Source organism: Mytilus californianus, unplaced genomic scaffold (genome assembly GCF_021869535.1).
Source record: "Mytilus californianus isolate M0D057914Y unplaced genomic scaffold, xbMytCali1.0.p SCAF_13, whole genome shotgun sequence".
NCBI classification, from domain to species: Eukaryota; Metazoa; Mollusca; class Bivalvia; order Mytilida; family Mytilidae; genus Mytilus; species Mytilus californianus.
In genome coordinates, this window is record NW_026262615.1 from 24,460,231 (window position 1) to 24,484,640 (window position 24,410).

The window sequence follows — 24,410 nt, forward strand, 5'->3', positions numbered from 1 at the left end:
TTCCCACGAAAAGAAGGGGGGGCTGGATCCGCCCATGACGAGTGCTATAACATTTAGACAGGGCCGTAACTAGGCCTCAGAATCAGACGAGGCAGGTGTTTGGTGCCGCCGACTGAGGCACCCAGGTTAAGGGGATTAAGGGGGCACACCCCTACCTCCCGGCCGAAAATTGAAACATTAGGGGTCGAAATATACCTTGTTACATCCGTTTTTGTATCATATTTACCATTTTTGTTTCATATTTACCGTAACGAAGAACTGCATTAGGCTATCAGAGCAGATTGACACATACTTGCCTCGAATCTTGTTCCATCAAACATGTATCCATTTACAGAAGAGGTTCATGTTTGATAGTAGAAAAAGCGGGACAAGTGTGTGTTGTCAACGCTTCATTAAAATTAACACAAATTTTCAATAACACTTTATAAAGCCAAAAGAGTGGAACCTAGTCACTGATGTGAATGCTAGTTCGACCTTTCTTTACCAATTGATTTTTCTCTTTTAAAAAAAAATGTACATGTACAAAATTCAGGTAAAAAAAGAACACCGTTAATTACAGTTTTTAATCGTTTTTTTTTAGAAATTTAAGCTAGAAAAGTAGTTTATGATAAAGTCTTAGATAAAAATCATGACAAAAAAACTTATAAGTACTTTTAATTAACGAAAAAAATGTCCGAAATCTGAATAAGTACGGCCAAAAGCTTTATTTTGACTATAGATCTTTATTACATGTTTATAAATCACTGAGACAAGAATACGTGTGAAATGGTATTTGAAGCCGTTTTATTTATTTGACATCACGTCTCTATTAAAATTGCCCATCATCAAGTTGGGCAACATAGGGTGAGCTACAAGAATGTCAGTTTTAATAATCACATATACATATACTACTGTTTTTGTAAATTATTTTGGGGATAACGGAAGTGCTATTTATAGATAAATTCTATATTTAATTATTTGTTACGCCCCCTATAAATATCTGACCAGTCCGGTCAATCATCCCAGACGCTATATTTATATATGCGTCTGGGTAATCGAGACTAGGTGTAAAATAGATTCAGGGGAAATTGTTCGATCCTACGTGTTTACAATTACACCATTGCATTACAAAACTTATAATATCCAAAACCTGTTCAATCTTTTTTGAAAAAAATAAATTGTTTTGTGAATTCGAATTCTACTTCTGCAAGGTGCGTTCGACATCAATCTTAATTGATGGATTGGTGGATGGTTGTTTAACGTTCAATGGCAAATTAAAAGCATATTCAGGACGAGGACATGTTAATGCAATATGAATATGAACCCTGCTTTGAGCGTGACCGACATCCTCAGCCGGAATTTTATAACCTGCTAGTTTACAAGATAACAGTCCGCAGGAAGACATGTTACCTTACTCGGACACATTATTCTTACTCCGAGCCGACCAGTCTTTTTTCTTCAGTCATAATGCCGTGTGCTTAGCGGAGAAGTAACAAATGACAAATTAAAGTATTTAGTATGACCCGGCCGAGGTTCGAACCCAAAGCCTCCCACACTTGTGGCGAGCACGCTAAAACGAAACCCACGTGGCGGCGTGATCTCGTTAAATTAGAAAAAATATAGTTTCCTGTCGAAGGTCGTAATTCCTTTCATTCGTGTACTCTGGCTTCTTCCACCAATAACTGGTCGCTATAAAATACTATGTGTGCTGACAGTTGCGTTAAGCACCAACAATCAATCAATGAAAGACGAAATCATTAAGAATTGTTTTTGATTAGCTTTGCAGAATTGTAGGATATACCTCTAAAAGTTGTTTAAGGTTTCTCTTTTACATAGGAAATAAAATGAATGAAAACCAACTTAGTGCAGACCAAGCAAAGCAAATGCGTAATAATAAATATATATATAGTACGAATTTAGACTATCTGCGTTTGTCTAACAATTTGTATCCGATGCGATCTAATATATAGCAATATAATTCATCGATTGGGTCTCAATACCCATACTATGATTTTATTCAATTTGGATTCTGTTCTTTCGTGTATAATTTATTCTTATTTCTCAATCTGTAACATATTCTTATTGTATAACTCATTTAAGCCAATAGAATATACGAGCAACATCATCAGAAAACCAATCAGAACCCAACTTCTGTTTGGTAATATTTTCACGCGATGGCAAATCTAATAGCTCCACACCGTCATGCAAAGCAGTATATTATAACTAAGTTGTTTGATATATGACTATTTAGTTTTTTGTTTTCTGACTAAAAGTATTTGAGAATCTTTGTTGTAAAACATAATAATCAATACGGGAAAATCATGAGAGGTTGATATAGGATTTGGTGTACCTAAATATAGTTATGAGGAATATTCGTTCTTTAAGGTATCATTTATAAAGAAAATGTTGTAGTTTTATTCGATGACAGATTAAGTATGAGCCACATGAAAGTACAACTAAACACACAAAAACATGGTTTTAATTCGCCAGTATGAAACATCTATAAAGTAAAAGATAGCAAACAATCAAAGCATATTTTAGTATGTAAGAGCAAGGAGCAGCAGTTAGATATCTTGAGCAAATATTAGAAAATATGAGAGATATATTAAAATGTTAAACAATAAACCAATTATTGACTTTTGGTGTCAGCTGATCAGAGATGTTAACCTCCTTGAATATCACATCTCTAGGGAGACCCTGTATATTTAATACGGGGTAAGTGGGCGTGGTTTATTTTAATGTTGGTTTAGTAGCAGTTTTACGTCCCTTTGTAAAAACAACATGACGTGGAAGAAAAAATGTTAAACGTTTCGCCCAAACAACAGATGAAGAAATTGATGATGAACGACTGAAAATAAATACAGAAAACTCATTTAAGCTAACAAGTGGTTATTCATGGCATTTGTTTTTGTATAGACCAACGGAAGTAGGTTCTTAATACTGAAGATTTGGTCACTTTGATAGGCCACTAGTCTAAATGTCACAAGTTAACGTAACAATTTTGAACTTGGTAAGTTATCGCTAAAATGAGCTATCGAAAGTACAAGTGAATTATTGGATTATTCTGGCGCTAAAATTTACTGGAGAGAGAAAAGCGAACGAAACTATGACCCATTTTAGCGAAAACTTAAATTATCATGCAATTGACATTTAATCGATATTTTCCACTTTGCATTTTCAAACCTGCTTGTTAAAAGAATTAAAAAAAATATATAGAAACCTACAGAACAAAATATTAATAATAAATACTACAAATCAACAACAACAACAGCAATAACAATACAACAATTAACCTGACCCATAAAGTACACCAGTTAGTGTATGACCCAAACATTGATTGACAGGATGCATGCGCAGTAACTTTCATGACTCTTTACCGATTTGTAGATATTAGCTATATGAGGTGTCCAATACATAGTACTTAAAACTTTGATTTCAAAACAATGTAGAAGTTTTATGTTCATACGTATATCAGTTTTGGTTATGGCATAATCTATACTATTAAACGAGAAGACCTCATTTTGTGTGTCGCTTCTCTTCCTTCCACAATAAATTAATCATCATGCCTTTGTGTCCTATAGGTACCATGCATAGTCGCATTTGTCATCCTCGCTTATGATTATTCCGTTTGGGTTATTTTGGGAGAAAAACGATAATAAAGTCGTCCGGATATTGTTTCCGTCATCGGTTGGATTTTTAAGTAATATACTAGACTTCCGTTTAGGACGGTTTAAGAAATTACGCATAGTTTTCACGAGGGTCGTAATGGGGGTACCTTCATGACGAATAACGGTAAAAGTTCTTGCCAAATGACGTTAACGTTAATTTTTGGTGTACGACGATTAAATGTACACTTTCTTTTAGACGATAAAAACGTCGACTGATTTTGACGAATCACGTTAAATTTTTTCCAAAAATGACGGTAACGATAATTATTTGAGACCTCTGACGAATCACGATAAGGATATTTTGACGAATCACGGTAAAATTTTAACCAATTTTACGCTAACGGTAGCCGAAATGACTGTTTGACGCCTGACGTTAAAGGGCATTACTACCCTCTTTAATAGGTGCTTGGGGGACAGGACATATTTTCCCCCGCTTTATCTGTATACTATGAACATACATATACTATAAATAAAGTGTAAAGTGTACATTGTACCATCAACGACGGTCATATATTACATGCTTAACTTTTACTTTCTTTTTGGCTACTTATTATATGTTTATTTGATCCAACTTATTGTGTACTATACATATATGGATATCTATTATTTTTTTCTCTCTTTTTGGGCTGTTTGCCAGTTTGTTATCTATATCAACTACACTTGCATTAAAATGCATTAGATATTTATAAGATAAATAGTTCTTATTAATCCTTTTTTTATCTCATTGTTTGTATTGTAATGAAAATTATTGATGTTGTAATGTTTATGCCCTTTGGGGCCCATAATTGGAAAATAAAATATTTCCTTCTTCTTCTTCTTCTTCTTCTTTCTCTTCTTCTTCTTCTTCTTCTTCTTCTTCTGCTTCTTCTTCTTCTTCTTCTTCTTCTTCTTCTTCTTCTTCTTCTTCTTCTTCTTCTTCTTCTTCTTCTTCTTCTATTATATAGAGATTATAATATATGTGTGCTCACAGTATATGGAAAATTAATAGAAAATAATAAAAAAAAATAACGGATTTGGAAAAAAAGGGGGAGTGCTAAAATAAATAGCTCTGCCACCAAGTACCTTTGACTTTTGATACCTTTCCTGAAATTCTCCAGTCATAAAATCTTTTGCAAAAATTCACCCTACAACAGTTTTCATACTTTCAACCAAGCTCTAAATGCCCGCGATTTCGCGGGTGTGTTCTAGTAACGTTTAAAGTAATGTAAAAAAGGTGTTTTCCTTAAGATAGTCAATTGCATATCATATCTTAAAAATTTTAACAACAAAAAACAAATTGAAGTTTGGGTAATATCCCCTTTTCTCTTAGGCATGAAACATTTATTGTGTGTTTGGGTTTGATTGTTTTAAAAAAAATTGTAAGATTCTAAATTTCTATATAAAGACATACGTTTGTTTATAAGAAACCACTTTAATTCGTTCGGTAGAGATTCCTCTTTAAAAACTTAATATGCGGAATTAGCTATATAGGTAAAGGGATTTTTCTGTAATGATATCAGTGCAGAATGAGGTTAGGGAATTTCTTTCGAGTATAGAACTTGAAACATTGAAGTTTCAGTAAAAATCGACAGAGAGAAGATAGATAAAACTATAAGAAACCTTCTGTCGCGTAAGCAAGTGCATGGTATCGATGAGATTCCAAATGAATTTTTAAAAGTTTGGTGGCGATGCGCTTGTTGATTTCTGCACGATTTTTACTGGCATCGAAACTGTACATGATTATTTGCCAAATGGTATCATCAAACCCATACGTAAAGCTAGATCTGTCTTTTATATTGATAATTATAGAATATTACCATAACGTCTAATGTGTACAGTCAAGGTATATTCGAAAATTTTGGATGAATCTGTAATGACTTACTTAGAAGAAAATAATATTTTAGGCGAGGTTTAGTGGGTCTTTTGACAGAGTCTGGCGTGATAGCCATTTCTATTTATAGTGGGAAACCAGCATTCAAGTTGTCTAATTCGGCAGGCCACATTCGGGGAAAGGGGGACGGGATTGTAGTTACGACAATTGAATTTCAAACAGATTTAACCCAGCCACATTCTTTGTGTGTCCCAAGTCAGTAGCCTGTAATTCAGTGGATGTCGTTTTGTTGCTGTATATCATATTTGTTTATCGTTTATTGTTTTGTTCATAGATCAGTTCGCTAGTTTTCTCGTTTGAATTGTTTTACATTTTTCATTGCGGGGCCTTTTATAGATGACTATGCGGTATGGATTTTGTTTATTGTTAAATCCGTACGGTGACCTATAGTTGATAATTTCTATGTATTTTGGTCTCTGGTTGAGAGTTGTCTCATTGGCAATCGTACCATATCTTCTAACTTTTGTATTCTTTGGTCAAGAATTTGGCCTAAACACAAGGTTGTGTCTTATCTCCGGCCCTTTTCTCTGTTCCAATGAATGACCTCGTAAATATGCTTGAAGCCAGCAATTTCGGCGTCGAACTAAAATGAATTGTTTTTTTTTTTTGCTGATGATGAAGTCCTTACAGAGAAGTCCGAGGAGGAACTACCTCGTCTTCTTTATTGATATATATATATACCAGTCTAAATTGAAAACAACATTCAAACCTATGATTGCGTTGGATAAAAACCGCAATTTTATACGTGTGCATGCAAAACAAATTTCTTGGTAGAGGGGTCTAAATACAGCACATGCAAACAACATTTTCCAAAAGACCAAAAAAGTGAAAAAATATATTTTAACAAAACGCATTTGACTAGCAGGTCGAACAATTGATGTTTTTAAACCCTACTGATTGCCATTGGCGATTGCCAAATAAACGGATCACAAGATGTAACAAAATGGATCTTATAATTAATTTATTACCAAACAGAAAACAACAAACTTGCGAAAAAGATGGTATATATATATATGTATATATAATTCGTCTAAATAACAGCCCAACAATGTTAGATCTGTAAATTGCAGAAGCAATTTTTTTGTTCTTCCCTGGCCGTGATTCGAACTCATGCTACTGAGATATCGTGGCACCAAATCGCCTTGCACTATGCCCGACGCGCTAAACCACTCGACCACCTAGGCTCGACAAAAATCAAGCTTTCGGTGACCGGGTGTTACCTTTCCTCGTCAGTTTTTATCTAGCGTCGTAACACAGTACATGATATATAAGGCATGAAGATGGAATATTACAGATCAGCTGAATTATCTATCGTAGAGGATCTTACAAATTTATGTAGGATGCAGTCACAGAAATAATTGTATTATAAGTACGTCTGAACCAGTGACAACTCAAAGACGGATTTTATCCATCGGATCACCAGTGATGGTGATACAAGGCTGAAAACACATTCTGTATACATAATTCGTCTAAATAACAGCCCAACAATGTTAGATCTGTAAAGGAGAAGGCCCAGTAAGACCCCTTTTTGGCCCCAAAATATAGCAGTTTTTCAAAATTGTTAAAATGTAAATTTTTAGCTATTTATTAGAAAGAAGAATACATCTGTTACATAGATATGGGCAGTTTTTGACAATACAATGCGCATGTATCTGGTAGTAGCATCATTAAGTCATGCTAAATTACTGAAATCTTCGAAAGTTTAGCATTTTGGTTAATTTTTAGACGGTTTCCGTCTAAAATGGAAGTGGCCGCATTTGTGTTCATTCTTAATATTTGAATGTAAGTTGTATTTAATGATAATACATAACATATACTAGTATAAAGGTTGAGAATGAACACGGATGCGGCCACTTTCATTTTTGACAAAAACCATCCGAAAAGTGACATATTATGGCATATTTGATAGATTTTTCATATTTAAGCTTGAATTTGAGCGACTTTAATGACTAAATCAGTTCAAATCTTTCACATAAAGTAATTGAATCGGCTGAAGTAGACACTTAATTAAGTGTTTAAAAAGTGTCAAAAATCTTTCATCAGATGAACCTGAATTTTGAGGCCAAAATCGGCCCTTACCGGACCTCCTCCTTTGCGGAAGCAAATTTTTTGTTCTTCCCTGGCCGGGATTCAAACTCATGCTACTGAGATATCGTGGCACCAAATCGCCTTGCACTATGCCCGACGCGCTAGACCACTCGACCACCTAGGCTCGACAAAAATAAAGCGTTCGGTGGCCTAGTGTTACCTTTCCTCGGTGGTCGATGTGATGCCTTTCCTCGTCGACTTTATCTAGGGTTGTAACACAGTACATGATGTATAGTGGCAAGTAAATGGTGTACCTTTCAGTTGAAGGAAGAACACAAATTTGCTAACACAAATGATTTGCAGATCTAACCTTGTTGGGCTAAATTTAAGACGTATTATATATATATATATATATATATATATACATATATACAAGTCTAAATTGAAAACAACGTTCAAACCTATGATTGCGTTGGATAAAAACCGCAATTTTTATACGTGTGCATGCAAAACAAATTTCTTTGTAGAGGGGTCTAACTACAGCACAAACAACATTTTCCAAAAGACCAAAAAAGTGAAAAAGTATATTTTAACAAAACGCATTTGACTAGCAGGTCGAACAACGGATGTTCTTAAACCCTGCTGACTGCCATGGCGATTGCCAAATAAACGGATCACAGATGTAACACAATGGATCTAAATTATATTAATTTAATACCAAACAGAAAACAATAAACTTGCGGAAAAGATGGTATACCGCAAACATGAGGTGCAAAAACTTGTACACCATATCCGGATTTCGACAATTAATGTCTCTTCAGTGATGTTAGGAATAGAAACGGTATTTGGAAGGCCATATAATTTACCTCAATTTGGGATTGACTCTTGAATTTTGAAGAGTCGAAATAGGATGAACGGATCATATAAACCCGAAGGCAAATATAATACAAGCCCAAACGAAAAAATATAAACAAGTCTAAATTGAAAACAACGTTCAAACCTATGATTGCGTTGGATAAAAACCATAGATTCATTGTGTTACATCTGTGATCCGTTTATTTGGCAATCGCCATGGCAGTCAGCAGGGTTTGAGAACATCCGTTGTTCGACCTGCTAGTCAAATGCGTTTTGTTAAAATATACTTTTTCACTTTTTTGGTCTTTTATATATATATATATATATATCATGATGTTAGCCCTGTATAACCACGTGTTATCCGATGGAGAAAGTTTGTCATGAAGTTGTCACATGTTTAGACGTGTATAATAAAATTAAAATTTGATGTGGCGGCATGGTAATCCGCATTATCATCCTTTACGACGGACAAAATAGCTGATCTGAAAGGTACATAAAATTTAAATATAATAATTGTGTTGTTAGTACAGAAACATTTTTTGCAAAATATATTTGTTATTCATAGTACGAGTACACACTTTTGATACACTACATCACCAATCGCTTAGCCTCATGTCCGGCGCCCTAGACCACTACCTCCGCTATATAAAAATATAACTTCAATAATCGTAGTGTTACCTTGTCACGTAAGACGAATCTAGAGATAGGCATAAGACATGTGTTTCAAGCGTGTGTTATATTATTATATATATATTATATGATCCGTTCATCCTATTTCGACTCTTCAAAATTCAAGAGTCTATCCTAAATTGAGGTAAATTATATAGCCTTCCAAATACCGTTTCGATTCCTAACATCACTGAAGAGACATTAATTGTCGAAATCCGGATATGGTGTTCTAATTTTTGCACCTTTTGTTTGCGGTATACCATCTTTTCCGTAAGTTTATTGTTTTCTGTTTGGTATTAAATTAATAGTTACGATCCATTGTGTTACATTCTAGTGGTCCGTTTTATTTGGCAATCGCCAATGGCAGTCAGTAGGGTTTAAGAACATCCGTTGTTCGACCTGCTAGTCAAATGCGTTTTGTTAAAATATACTTTTTCATTTTTTTGGTCTTTTGGAAAATGTTGTTTGTGCTGTATTTAGACCCCTCTACCAATAAATTTGTTTTGCATGCACACGTATAAAAATAGCGGTTTTTATCCAACGCAATCATAGGTTTGAACGTTGTTTTCAATTTAGACTTGTTTATTTTTTTTCGTTTGGGCTTGTATTATATTTGCCTTCGGGTTTATATGATCCGTTCATCCTATTTCGACTCTTCAAAATTCAAGAGTCTATCCTAAATTGAGGTAAATTATATGGTCTTCCAAATACCGTTTCGATTCCTAACATCACTGAAGAGACATTAATTGTCGAAATCCGGATATGGTGTACTAATTTTTTAACCTTTTGTTTGCGGTATACCAACTTTTCAGCAAGTTTATTAATTTAATACAAAACAGAAAACAATAAACTTGCGGAAAAGATGGTATACCGCAAACAAAAGGTGCAAAAATAAGTACACCATATCCGGATTTCGACAATTAATGTCTCTTCAGTGATGTTAGGAATCGAAACGGTATTTGGAAGGCCATATAATTTACCTCAATTTAAGATAGACTGTTGAATTTTGAAGAGTCGAAATAGGATGAACGAATCATATAAACCCGAAGGATATATATATATCCAACGCATTCATAGGTTTGAACGTTGTTTTCAATTTAGACTTGTATATATATATATATATATGTATATTAGTTCTTTTGTTTCTAAGTGGAATCAAACAAATCCAAGGTTATGATAATGGGTAATGGTTTAGATAAAAATAAGAAATGGCAACTAGGTAATCTGCTCCTTAACTAATCCAATGAATACAAATATCGGAGATTATTTTACCGTTCATTGACATTTGCTTGCCATATTAATTGTTATTAAAAAGATAACTTCGAGCGCAAGTTCAGTTATATGTCTAATTACGTTGCTAAATGAACACAGATCTTTCAATCGTGTATCCTTTGGAGATGCCCTCTTTAACTTAAATTGTTGAGATTTTATCTTATATTATGCTGTTATATCTTTCATGAACGATGACTTGTTTTAAAGGGTGTCAATTTTTTATGTGTATTTTATTTTAATTGTACATTATTCTTTGTACAAGTATATGATATTAAACACATTTGTGGGTACCCTGCCTGTACGTTCCCCCGTTGTAAAGAGGTAGTTTCTTAATAAATATAAAAAAAAAATGTTACTCATTTTAAGTTTGCTTCTATTGAAAAGTGATAACATATTTTTTTTTATCAGACAAAATTAATCTGTAAAATACAGTATTGCATTGTAATTGCATACAAAGAACAACACTATAAAATATAATATGTTAATATAACACGGAAAACTAAATGTAATTTATGTTAGTGTCTCGCTTGATTAATACATTTTGTTGTAATCTTATAAAACACACACGTATGAAACAAAATACAGAATATAATACTGATGGTTATTCTACAGATAACATCGCCAATGTTTTATCAATATGTTTATATACCGTTCTACAGAAAAAGTAATTCCACTGTAATCTGATATCTACAGTGCATTACTGAACAGCCATAGATATAAAGGTTATAGGCATATAAACCTGTTGCAGTGCCAACGTGTATATACATACTGTGCTAATATACGTTAATTATTTCAAGGTTTGGGATTTATTAGATCTAATTATTGGTCATTAGAGGGACATACGATAGTGATTTTTTTCGAAGTCATTTCGAGAGTTAAGTTGTGTTTGACCCGCCGCTTGTTGTGACCTCTTAGGAATTTATTGGAATTTAGTATTTTTTCATATGGAGTTATGAAAGGGATATAATCATTGTTTCCAAAAGTTTTATTTATTGTGTGTGTAATTTTTGTTGACATGGCAGACGTTGAAGAACCAAAAGATAGTCGTTTTGATGACGTTGACCTTGAGAGTATTTTAGCAAGGGTAGAAAGACGAGGACCTTTGACCTTTACTAGGAAGCGATGCTTATACCGAGGTAAGTAAATTAACGAACTAAGATAGTTTATTTGTGTGAAATTTTGTGATTGCACATTAAGTCACAAACAGTGTAACACCAAATCTATTTGTCAAAGAACTATAATCTAAATTGGTCATGCACACAATTGATGTATAAAGTATACCAGATGCGGATCCATAATTTTGAAAAAAGGGGAAAGGGGGGGGGGGGCAAACTAGGCAACGTTTGGAGAAGGACATTTAAAAAGTCAATGCTTTAACAAATATATAGTTCAATAAGGGGTGGGCTGCCTCCTCCTTAATCCGCTTCTGAATACACTCAATGCAATACACTCAAATTTCTGTTTTTATAAAGAACTGGTAAGGAATTTGCATAAGTCAGTCCGGTTACCTTCTTATTTGTAACACAGTTTTGGCGAAAAAGAAATAAAGATATCGCTTTGATAATATAGTTTTAAGTGTTATACATACATACTTATTTAAAGATATTAACTTTACGTTAATAATTGACTCTTTGATGGAGGCGATATTGGTAAATAAGTTAAATCTATCTATCTATTTCTGTACATGTATCATGAAAGAAGCATCTGTCATGTCTGTATGCAACACATAAACACCTATTCAGTCAGAAATGACATGTATGTCGTACTTTTGTCTGTGCTAGAATATGAATAATATATGTTAGGTATACGTCAATGAGACAGCAACCTATCAACACGAGACACCAAAATAAACATGCAGTTTCAGGCAACAATAGACAGGTGTCATAACAATTAAAAGTAAACCAGAAACACTAGACTATAGTGGGTCTCTTATTGTGATAACATTGTCAAAATCATCTAAGATAGCTCTTCGAACTTTGATTGCGTCATTTTTCGCGAGAATACTATATAGTCTTGAAATGCAGAATTTATGGACTATATACTGAGACAAGTTGAGAATAAAATTAACAGAGACAATCAAAATCAACATTACTAACACCAACTTTTCCAAATCACAAAAACATTATCATGAATATTATATGATTATAAGATTATAAGTAATTATGTACAGCATAAGCTGTTGGGACTTAACAAATCTTTTTCCATTTGATTTTATATATATGGTCTAAAATAAGGGGGTGAGTTTAAAACTCTTACTACAGCAAAGAATTTCAATAGGTAACCTTCTGTTCCATGTAAACAGTGACGTTATAAAAAAAGAGGCGAAGGATACCAAAGGGACATGAGCTACAGACATCCAATATCACAAAACAACGAGCCTAGCATTGAGGGTCTGCATGAGTTTACAGAATGGACAATAATAGAAAAAAACAGAGAACAATGGACCCCTAAAAAATCAGAAAAGAGAATAATGGGGTGCTAAAATATAAGAAATAGAGAATAATGGGGTGCTAAAATATAAAAAATAGAGAATAATGGGCAATATAAATGAAGAATAGAGAAAAATGCCCGAAAGAATTAAAGAATACAATAATGGAGACCACACACAGACCCTCAGTTACACTATTAAATCCTAAATTAGACGCATAAAAGCTACAGTTCGAAATCGTAGCCCTTGCTTCTAGATAGTGATGTCTTCTACTCAAAGAAAGAGCCATATTATTAAAGGAAAGCCTCGGTCGAGGTGGTTTATGTTTGGACAATGGAAATCTTCCAGTCCGTTAGAGACTCCTTTTGCACAGGATACAAATGAAAAGACCCAATTTAGGAACTGTTAATGTCTAAATTAGACAATACTTTCAGGCTTATCAAATATTTCTTATAATTTCGTAGAATTGTTGCAACTTTGCGCCAAACTTCTCTCCTTTTCTGACAAGTTTCATATATTGCTAAATTTGTTTGATACCCTATATAATGGTCAGCCATGAGATCAGCGACCAGAGAAAACTGACCATGTAAGAGATGTGACCTTTTAATTGAGGTTCAGGATATATTACAATATCGGGACATGAAGGGGGTACCCTGACAAGACAGGTTTTCCCTTAATAGAGGTGACCTTTATAGCAGGATTCAAAGTACTTCCGGTAGCTAGATAATGCTGTTTCGCGAGAATGTTGTCTTATGTCATACAAATTCCTATTATTCAAAATTAATAACTAATGATTACTAAAACTCTATACTGTATATCTATTAGATAGGCCATCTGAAACAAATTAGTTGTTCTGTAGACTGTTGTGTTCAAGACAGAGCAAGGCGAGTGATATTGTTTTCTATAATTGTATTTTGATAATCATATGATTAGTCACTTTTATTTTGTGTAGTTTATTTAAATAAATGAAAGGAGATATGGATTGTATATCAATGTATTATATATCATTAAGAAAGCAACTAAATGAAAAAACAATAAAAAACAATAGACCTAAATTAAGGTCAACATAGGGTCTTAATCAATTGAATATCCAAGTGGGATGACTGAGGTACATGTATAAATGCAAATATGGTAATCCCTGGGCTACGCCCAACCGGGCAGTAAAACCCATGCTAAAGAGGGGCGTTTGTTTGGCTGAGTTAAATCCGTTGTTTCGTGAAGGGAGAGTGAAAAACTCTCTTTAAGGGGCTCGTAGGTAGCCTATTGCAAGGCAGACTATGTTAAGATATTTGTATTTATATTTTTGAAGTTTGTCCTACACAGTTGCGTTGGGGCATTAAACTATTGGATTTAAAAGCAAAACAACAACAACAGTCAGATTTTGAGAGCAATTATATAACACATGAACCAAGGACTCCCAAATATATATTTTGCTTGGAAATGCCTTATAAAAAGACGGAAGCGTTGGTGAAATATCTTTTTGGGTAACGCCTTGACTCATATGTAAGTAGCAACACTATGTGAAAAATGAAAAGTGTACGTCAAATATGTAAGTAGCAACATGTTATAACGTAACAGTGACATCAAAGCGGTCATTTCTGTACATCCAAATTATGGCACTTTATCCATTTATCAAAAAAAATTAAAAAATAACGTAATTCTAAAAAGACTCAATAACATTATACTAGTTTTGTAGTTTCATCACCAGGTGGCTCTTATCATACCTCCCCCTTCAGCATAGAAGTTTAAGCCCTGTGCAAGATCAAACTGCAAATTAATTTGGTGTGGCATTATTAAGTTGCTTTCATGTCAATCAATCATAATGATTCTGATCCGCCTCCACGTGAAGTTTCGGATTACTAAAGAAACCGATCTTTCTTGATCTCTTTATGAAGATTGTTGTGCATTATGTTTTTAATTAAATAACACACGTAATATCGATTTTTTATTATCTGCAGTAAAAGCCGTCGCTTCATCAAACTTTCATCTTGATAAGAAAAAGATTTTTCAGTTATGATCAAAATATATACAATGTATCTAGTTCACCTATTATTAGAATCAATGTCAGAAAATATCAACCTATTTATTAGGCTTAGAAACTGGTGTAGAGCTAAGTAAATGAAGCCTTTCACTGTAGTTTCGAGCCGAAAACAAAAAGTTCATATACACAATTTAGTGATAATGCTACAGCAATCAATGTTAACTGACTAATCATATATGACTCTAACTAATTTACCTCTGTTATCCGACTAAGTGTAATTTCCAAACCTCACCTACGAAAAAAAAACACGTTGGAGAGGGTTAAAACCAAAAAGGTCTAAAATAACACAGAACGACCTAAAGGTCAGCTTTTCCTGAGAGGGTTGCATTATTTGATTTAGCACAATCATACAATTGTATTAACTGAAAACAGACAAATCATATAACGATGCAATTGTGACAGAAGCAAGCTGTTGGAGTAGGATATAGACCTCGGTATAGATATTTAATCTTTCGATAGACTCAACCAAGATGAATCCGCTTTTACGTGATGGATGTATAATCATTATTTCAAACACAAAATTATACCCTGGGGGTTTTATGGGATACATATTAACAAACAATTACACAAGGCAGAAACATGGCTAGCCATAGCCAGTCGGAATCGGGACGTTAAATTCGATTTCCATTTTTTTGACATGTTACCAGGCAAAAACTCCTGTCCCTACTGGAACTTTCCTCTTCCACAGTAACAGTCCAACTCCCCACCTTCCATCCCATTTGACTTGTTTGCCAGAAGCAATTATAATTATTTTTGTATCTGCTCACATCCAGATAATGCATGAACTATTAAACCATTGACGTCAAGCTAATAACAATAGTATACACCTATTTCGCCTCGAGTAATAGTTGGTATCTCAGGGACAACAAACTTGCTATTACCCTCATAACCAGTCATTAAGTGTTTTATTATACCGAACATAACAACTTTATAAAAAAAAGACTACATACACCACTTGGAAAAAAACCAAATATTCACATAAAAATGCACAAGAAGAACTATCAGGTTGTTTTTTTGCCCGTGTGGTATTTGTCAATATTTTATTTACTGTAGTCAAGACCAGGAATCCTTGTGTACAAATTCCCGTGCATATAATAAACGTTAGCTAAAATATATTACCGTTCACCAAAGCAATCCCAGATTATAAAGACGACGACAGACCCATACCATACATTTGTTATGTTTTAGTTCTTAAAATATGTCACGTTGATTTTTTTTTCTTTTGTAATTGCTTCTGGAAGTAATATATCTATACTATTAAATGAGAAGACCTCGTTTTGTGTGTCGCTTCTCTTCCTTCCACAATAAATAAATCATCATGCCTCTGTGTCCTATAGGTACCATACATAGTCGCATTTGTTATCCTCGCTTATGATTATTCCGTTTGGGTTATTTTGGGAGGAAAATGAAAATAAAGGCGTGCGGAGATAGGTTCCGTCATCGGACGGACTTTTAACTCATAGACAAGACTGTTTAAAATTACACATAATATTTTCATAGATACTTGAGGACAAAACAATTATTTTCGTGTTTTTCTGTATACTATGAACATACATATACTATAAATAAAGTGCATTTGCTATTTACTATCAATTACAAGTTTACTATCCACGGCGGTCATTGATATATTAAATAGAGTTTCTATATAATATATCAGTGACCGCCGTGGATAGTAAACTAGGAATTGCTATTAGATAGCAAATACACTTTATTTATAGAATATGTATGTTCATAGTATACAGAAAAAAGCGAAAATAATTGAAATTAATAGAAAACAAAAAATAACGGATTTTGGAAAAAAGGGGAGGGCTAAAAACAAATTGTCCTGTCCCCAAGTACCTATGACTTTTGATACCTTTCCTAAAATTATCCAGTCATACAATCTTTTTCAAAAATTCAACCTCCAACAGTTTACACACTTTCAACCATGCTTTAAATGCCCGCGATTTCGCGGGTGTGTTCTAGTTAATTTGAAATTACGACGACAGACAAATACAGATTATACCGTTTACGATATTTCAGAGTTTAACGTTGCCATGCGCACAAATCCAAGCAGAATAGTCAATGGCGTCATTGTTGTCCAATGAAAAATTAGTATGAAAAAGTACGGGAAATATGTTTAAAAACTATTGACCGGGGTAATAGTCTTTGAAACTATTGACTGGCAAATAGTCTGTGGAATAAAATAGCACAAATATTTCATTCTTTGTTATATAGAAAATTTTAATTGTTTTGCCAATGTTTCTCTATTCTTTTAATTGTTTAGCCAATGTTTCTCTATTCTTTTTATTTTTTGCCAATGTTTCTCTATTCTTTTTATTTTTTGCCATTGTTTCTCTATTCCTTTAATTTTTTGCCAAATTATTTGCCATTGTTTCTCTATTCTTTTAATTTTTTGCCATTGTTTCTCTATTCTTTTAATTTTTTGCCATTGTTTCTCTATTCTTTTTAATTTTTTGCCAATGTTTCTCTATTCTTTTAATTTTTTGCCATTGTTTCTCTATTCTTTTAATTTTTTGCCATTGTTTCTCTATTCTTTTAATTTTTTGCCATTGTTTCTCTATTCTTTTTATTTTTTGCCAATGTTTCTCTATTCTTTTAATTTTTTGCCAATGTTTTTCTATTCTTTTAATTTTTTGCCAATGTTTCTCTATTCTTTTAATTTTAGCCAATTTTTCTCTGCACTTTTTTCACATTATTGTGTATTCTGTAAACCCCATCCAGACCCCGTATATGTAGCCCCAGAGCACAAGGAAGTAAAGAGAGCATCTCCCACATTGTCTTCTATACTAAACCTTTTCTTCAATATTGCTATGCGTTTATTACTTCCTGATCTGTAAAAATCGTTGTCTATATAGATTACATTTACAATTAACAAGTTCCAATGAGCTATGTATCAGTCTGACTATATCTGAAACGAATGTCGTATTATCGTGTCCTCTTAATAAACAATTGAAAGGGCGTGTCTATGACTGAGTACAACCAGTTTAGTTATGAGATTATGAATAAAGAAGGATATATAAAAACTTAATACTGTATTCTTTAATTTTTTAGGTAATTTTTCTGTATTCTTTATATTTTGATGCCCATTATTCTCTATTCTTAATTTTTTTGCCCTATTTTTCTATAACCTTTAGTTTTGCCATTTATTCTGCACATTTTGCCCATTATTCTTATTTCTGTAAATCCCACCCAGACACTCAGTAGTGGATTTTTTTCGAAGTCACCCAGACACTCAGTGGTGGATTTTTTTCGAAGTAGCTTTGATTTATATTATTTTTTACAATTTAGATTTTAGGGTTATTTGTACTATGCCAATAGTTTATTATGTAATATTAAAAGGAAAAAAATGGTTTGAAATTTAAATCATATTGATATATTTAGTTAAATTAGTTTTTGTGTCCTTCAGCAACAAAATTTGGCTTGACAAAAACAAACATGCACAGGACATGATGTTGGTTATATTTGAATTTCCCATTCCAAAAATTGAACTTGGACATTTCTGTTTATATTATTTGGAAACAACAGGCGACACACGTGTTCCTTGCATGGAAGACTCTTAGTAAACATTTTTGTTTAGGGGCTAACTGAAGCCCGCCTCCGGGTGCGGGATTTTCTCTATGTGTCGAAGACCCATTGGTGGCCTTGTGCTGTTTTCTGCTCTTTGGTCGAGTTGTTGTCTCTTTGACACATTCCTCATTTCAATTCTCAATATAATCTTAAAATACAAGTTAAAAAACGAATGAAATATGCCCGTTTGTTGTCATACAATAGAACATTAACGGATTAAAGGGTATAGAATATTTGTACCAACAAGAACTGATATTATACAGTTGATTATAACAAAGTTTCCAGGGGAGCTTCTGTTAGGAGGAACAAATATACGTAGACATCTGAAGACATGTTTTGCGACATATTTAGAAATACTGCAAACCGTAGCTAATTAGAATGTATAAGATTTTGAGCATTTCCCTGTAGATATTTATTTGTCCAATTCAATGAATATGGTTGGTTACTGTAAACATCTAATTTGCATTCCGATTACATTGTACATTTCTCAAAGGATAGCCTTGTGGATTTCCAACATTAAGACCTGCACTATAATGGCATTTTGTTAATGTTAGATCGTTATACTTGATTACAGAGTCAAGCAGAAAACACTCTGTGTATTCCCAGAAGAAACGGAATATATTCCGTCGTATTTACCACAATGTATACATATTAGTTCTGACAAGCTTATCTCCCTTGTCGATAACATAAGACAACTGAAAAGTTGATTGGCATACAAAAAGTTCGTAACAACAACTTTATCAATACTTAATAATTGGATTCTAATGAGGCGAAACCTGATATTTTTTTTCACCAAAACATAATGAAAGCTATTTTGTACTGTCATTCAATTTCTTTGCAACACGCCATACCGCGTGTACTTCTGTGTTTATGTCAAGGTTACATGCGGGATCAGAAGTTACTCGCAGTGGTTTCTGGATATTAGTGCCAAGCATTACCAAAGAATGCGACTAGACTAACATGTAGATCTTTTATACGTTAAGATTCAAACACGTTTTAGTTGCAATTATGGCATTGTATCGATATTCTGTCATTCCTCTCCGGTTGTTGCATTTCCTGTTTTGAAATTAATGAATATGAAAATAAAAATGACACTATAATAAATTTAGTGCGTCACTGGCAATGACAAAAACAAATACATTTGTATTATTACTTTTACTGAAAACGCTGTGATTGTTTAACTCATTTATGTTTTCTTATTTTTTTAATGTCGATTGACAAGCATATTCAGAACGAAACAAAATAAAATGATGAATCAAATAGTTTCTGCAAAGCGATTGTCAATATGTTGGCATGAGCGAGGGTCTGGAGGGGGGTCCTCATTTCTGTTACGACCGGACGTATATATAAATGGTACGATAAACTAACGTTAATAAACACGCGAGATGTCATGGTGGCCATATTTCTATTAAGAAGAAGATGACACATTCTAATTAACTCGCTGGCAAATGGCAGCAAACTGATTATTACATAATACTATCTTATAACCGTTAAATAAGAGCCAACTTTTTCAATAAAATCTAAATAGTTTTATTATTCCATGAAACAGACAATTTCCTGTAAGATGTAACATGTAATTACTTCTACAAGAAGGAGTGAGAAATAAATTAAGTTGTCAAACAACCTGTTATTCTATTTTCACCTTCAAACATACCAAACTATGTGCTGTATGCGTTGTCATAGTAACATATGTTTTATAAAACTAACTGACGATAATTAGCGATGTAAACAACGTTGTTTTAACAGGTTTGCCAAAATGTCAGTACCCTAGAGAATGTCTGTCTGGTTTAAGTATTAACCACAACCTTGGCCGCAACCATTTCTATATCAAAGAGAGCTATGTTTTTGTTTGTTTTTTCCCCTTCAAAATCACACTATGTTTACTATAAACAACGTTAAAACGAAGTTCCGAACACAACAAAAAACATTCAGCATTTTAGTTCACTTGAGCATATAAGGCCATGTGAGTCATTGTAATCACTTGGCCTCCGTCGTCATTGACTAGTCGTCCGTCGTCATCCGTCGTCGGAAAGTTTGGTTTAAATTGGTTTTGTAGTTTCAGAGAAGAAGATCTTTGAATATATCTAAACAACGGACACGAAAATATGTTTAAAATACTGGTTAAATGCTTTAACTCCTTAATGAGTCATACAATTGTTTGGGTTGTATGGCTTTTTTTGTAGATCATCTAGTTTTTTTTCTGATTAGCCTATGTTGACAGTTTCTACCTATCCATTATAGTTTTTGAGATAATAGGCAAAAACACAAAAAATAGTCAAAACTCGTCAAAAGGAAATAACTCATAAAGGAGTCATCTGATAATTTAGGTGAAAACATTATGTATAGGTAGACCTTGAAATTCTGAGCATTTTCCCCTGCTTGATTTTCTCCATCTATTGTAGTTTCAAAGTGCAGAATTCATTTTCTATCAGTAGGTGGCTTCCAGTTTAAGCCCTAAATAGTAAATCAATTCAGATGTTTTGCGTTTATCTACATTATTTATTAGAAAAAGGAATAAACATTCCGATGCTTTTCTGTGCCGAACGCGCGGAGAGTCGGCACCAAAAGGAAGTTCTTTTTTTGTTTTCACCTTAAGGAACTAGCAATTTATTTAAAGGATGTGCGATCTTGGAGTTGTAAGGCAGTTTTAGAGTGCCATGGACAGACATCGTTATACATGCGATTTAATCTACTGTAAATTCAGATACATTATTGCGAAGTTTTTATTAATGCGAATAATGCGGTCGGTTAAGTATCGCAATAATAAGAACCTGTATTTTGATATCTGATACAAATTCCTGAATTTTTCCTGAAATCGCAATAAATATAATCTCGCATTTTTGTCCATTCTTTAAAAATCGCAATAATAAATGCACGCAATAATTTCTGAATCTACAGTATTCTGGAATTCTTCACTATTTTTATACGACCGCAAAAGTATATTGGTATGAGGTTGGCGTCGTCGTCGTCGTCGTCGTCGTCGTTGTCGTCGTCGTCCAGCGTCGTCCTGCGTCGTCCGAAGACACATTGGTTTTCGCACTCTAACTTTAGTTTAAGTGAATGGATCTCTATGAAATTTTACCATAAGGTTCAATACCACAAAAGGAAGGTTGGGATTGATTTGGGGGTTATGGTACCAACAGTTAAGGAATTAGGGGCCAAAAAGGGGCCAAAAATAAGCATTTTTGTAACTTCCAGACATAACTTGTGTGTTAGTGTATGGATCTCTCTGACATTGTACCACAAGGTTCCATATCACACAGGGAATGCTGGGATTGATTTTGGGGGTAATTGCCTCAAAATATTAGGAATTAGGGGATAAAAAAGGGGCAAAAAACAAGCATTTTTCTAGTTTCATGACAATAACTTGTGTGTAAGTGTATGGATCTTTCTGAAATTGTACTACAAGGTGTCATATCATAAAGGGAAAGCTGGAATTGAGTTTGGGGGTAATTGCCCAAAACGTTTAGGAATAAGGGGCCAAAAAGGGGCCAAAAATAAGCATTTTTCTAGTTTCCAGACAATAACTTGTGTTCAAGTGTATGGATCTCTCTGAAATTGTACTGCAAGGTACCATACCACAAAGGGAAGGCTGGGATTGAGTTTGGGGGTGATGAATCATAAGGGGGTTCAAAAAATTTGGGGGGGGATTTTTTTTTTTTCCTTTTTTTTTCTTTTAAAATTTTCCATTTTAAGTTGGTTATTTCTGTTTTATATTTAAAAGCAAATAATAATGATATGATAGGAGATACACACCAAACAGGATGTGTAAATTATTATTTAATAAGTATTGTGCAATAGCAAGAAATTTTCAATTGCACAGTATTGCACAATAGCAAGAAATCTTCAATTGCACAGTATTGCGCAATAGCAAGAAATCTTCAATTGCACAGTATTGTGCAATAGCAAGAAATATCCAATCGCACAATATTGCGCAATAGCAAGAAATTGTCAATTGTACAGTATTGCGCAATAGCAAGAAATATTCAATTGCACAGTATTGTGCAAAAGAAGATACTTCGTATAAATTGCTTATTTCTTGACCAATTTCAATGGGGTTTTATTCTTGAATTCTTGGGGTTCTTTAATATGCTGATTCTAACCGTGTATTAAGTTTTTGGATTTTGGGCCCCGTTTTTAAATTGGTCCACATTGAGGTCCAAAGGGTCCAAAATTAAACTTTGTTTGATTTCATCAAAAATTGAAATATTGGGGTTCTTTGATACGCCGAATCTAACCGTGTATTTAGATTCTTAATTTTTGGTTCCGTTTTCAAATTGGTCTACATTAAGGTCCAAAGGGTCCAAAATTAAACTTAGTTTGATTTTAACAAAAATTGAATTCTTAGGGTTCTTTGATATGCTGAATCTAAACATGTATTTAGATTTTTGATTATGGGCCCAGTTTTCAAGTTGGTCCAAATCGGGGTCCAAAATTAAACTTTGTTTGATTTCAACAAAAATTGAATATATGGGGTTCTTTGATATGCTGAATCTAACCATGTATTTAGATTTTTGATTTTTGGGCCCCATTATCAACTTTGTCCACATTGAGGTCAAAAGGGTCCAAAATTAAACTTTGTTTGATTTCATCAAACATTGAATTCTTGGGGTTCTTTGATATGCTGAATCTAACCATGTATTTAGATTTTGGAAATTGGACCATAATAGGTGAATGTCCAATTTAAAATTTTTAAGTTCTTAGACCACATTCATTCTGTGTCAGAAACCTATGCTGTGTCAAATATTTAATCACAATCCAAATTCAGAGCTGTATCAAGCTTGAATGTTGTGTCCATACTTGCCCCAACTGTTCAGGGTTCGACCTCTGCGGTCGTATCAAGCTGCGCCCTGCGGAGCATTTTATTTTACTTCATCTAGTATTATTTGCCAGGTGTCCGTCCTCGGCATTTGTAAACGTAGACGTTTTCACAAATCTTTCCTCAAAACCAACGTCGGTAAAACATGGCCTGAATGATTATTAGGGTATTTACTATACATTTCGGGGTTTCGTCCTTATTAACCATGCAACATAACTGAAATAGATAAATGAGGGTAAACTGAGTGAAATGACTTTCAATTGTCTTGAAAAATAATAGATAGAGAAAACATGACAGGGGAATAAATGGTCTGAATGATAAGATCTACCCACTTACCATTTCTACTTAAATGAACTATAGGAGACATTGTTCCAAAATGTAAAATTTTGACCAATTGTAGCGTTGTTTTTTGTTGCAATTAACTTGAGAAAAAATAGTACATAGGGGGACACTATAAACAGTAAATATGATTAGCAAACCAAAAGGGTCCTTCATTTCTGTATTCTTTAATTTTCAATGCCATCTTTTTTCTATTCTTAATGTGTTTGCCAATCGTTCTCTATTCTTAATATTTTTGCCCATCATTCTCTATTCTTTATATTTTAGCTCCTTATCTATTCTCTATTCTTTATTTAAGTTGTCCATTTTTCTCTATTCCTTTTTTTTTATTCTGCACTTTATGTCCATTATTCTATATTCTGTTAACCCCATAGAGACCCTCTTATAGGGCCATTGTCTTTATGTTGACAAAATACTAACCGAGTGGATCTTGATCGAACCTGTATAATCTTACTTTCACAGTTATTTAAGGCATACTGTAAAACATGGTATGGTACGATGGTATGTGTTATGGTATGTGGGTATGGTACGAATACCTCCATACCATGGTATGCATGAATGGTACCCTGGTATGATATGATGGTATGGTACTAATTACTATACCATGGTATAATTTGGTGGTATGAAGCATGGTATGGTTTTTTGAAGTAGGACATTTTGAAAAGTTAATTAAGGTACATGTAATTTGAAACATGCTTTTTTTTAATTTGCTGATATTATGTATCTGGTGTATTTTTGAAGAAAAAAAATATTACTTAAAAAAGAAAGTGAATATAGACAAAACAGATCACTTACATAAGTAGTAAACAGAAAAAAGTGAAAACTCAATTGAAACATCTCAGCTAACCATAAAGTTAAGATAAGATAGATAT

The 24,410-nt window shown here is 33.5% G+C and overlaps 1 protein-coding gene across 5 annotated transcripts in view; it reads left to right on the forward strand.

The window, feature by feature from the left end:
• The first annotated feature begins 10,879 nt into the window (after nt 1-10,879).
• LOC127723404 (contactin-5-like) overlaps nt 10,880-24,410 on the forward strand; it is a 164,582-nt gene continuing 151,051 nt past the window's right edge. For 2 of the 5 annotated variants that reach the window (XM_052230016.1, XM_052230017.1), the window contains exon 1: nt 10,906-11,477. In XM_052230016.1, the coding sequence (XP_052085976.1) occupies nt 11,357-11,477 (121 nt within the window). In that variant the 5' untranslated portion in view covers nt 10,906-11,356. Of the gene's footprint in view, nt 11,478-24,410 lie in introns of all 5 variants that reach the window. The other 3 variants (XM_052230014.1, XM_052230015.1, XR_007992068.1) reach the window with 3 other exon arrangements.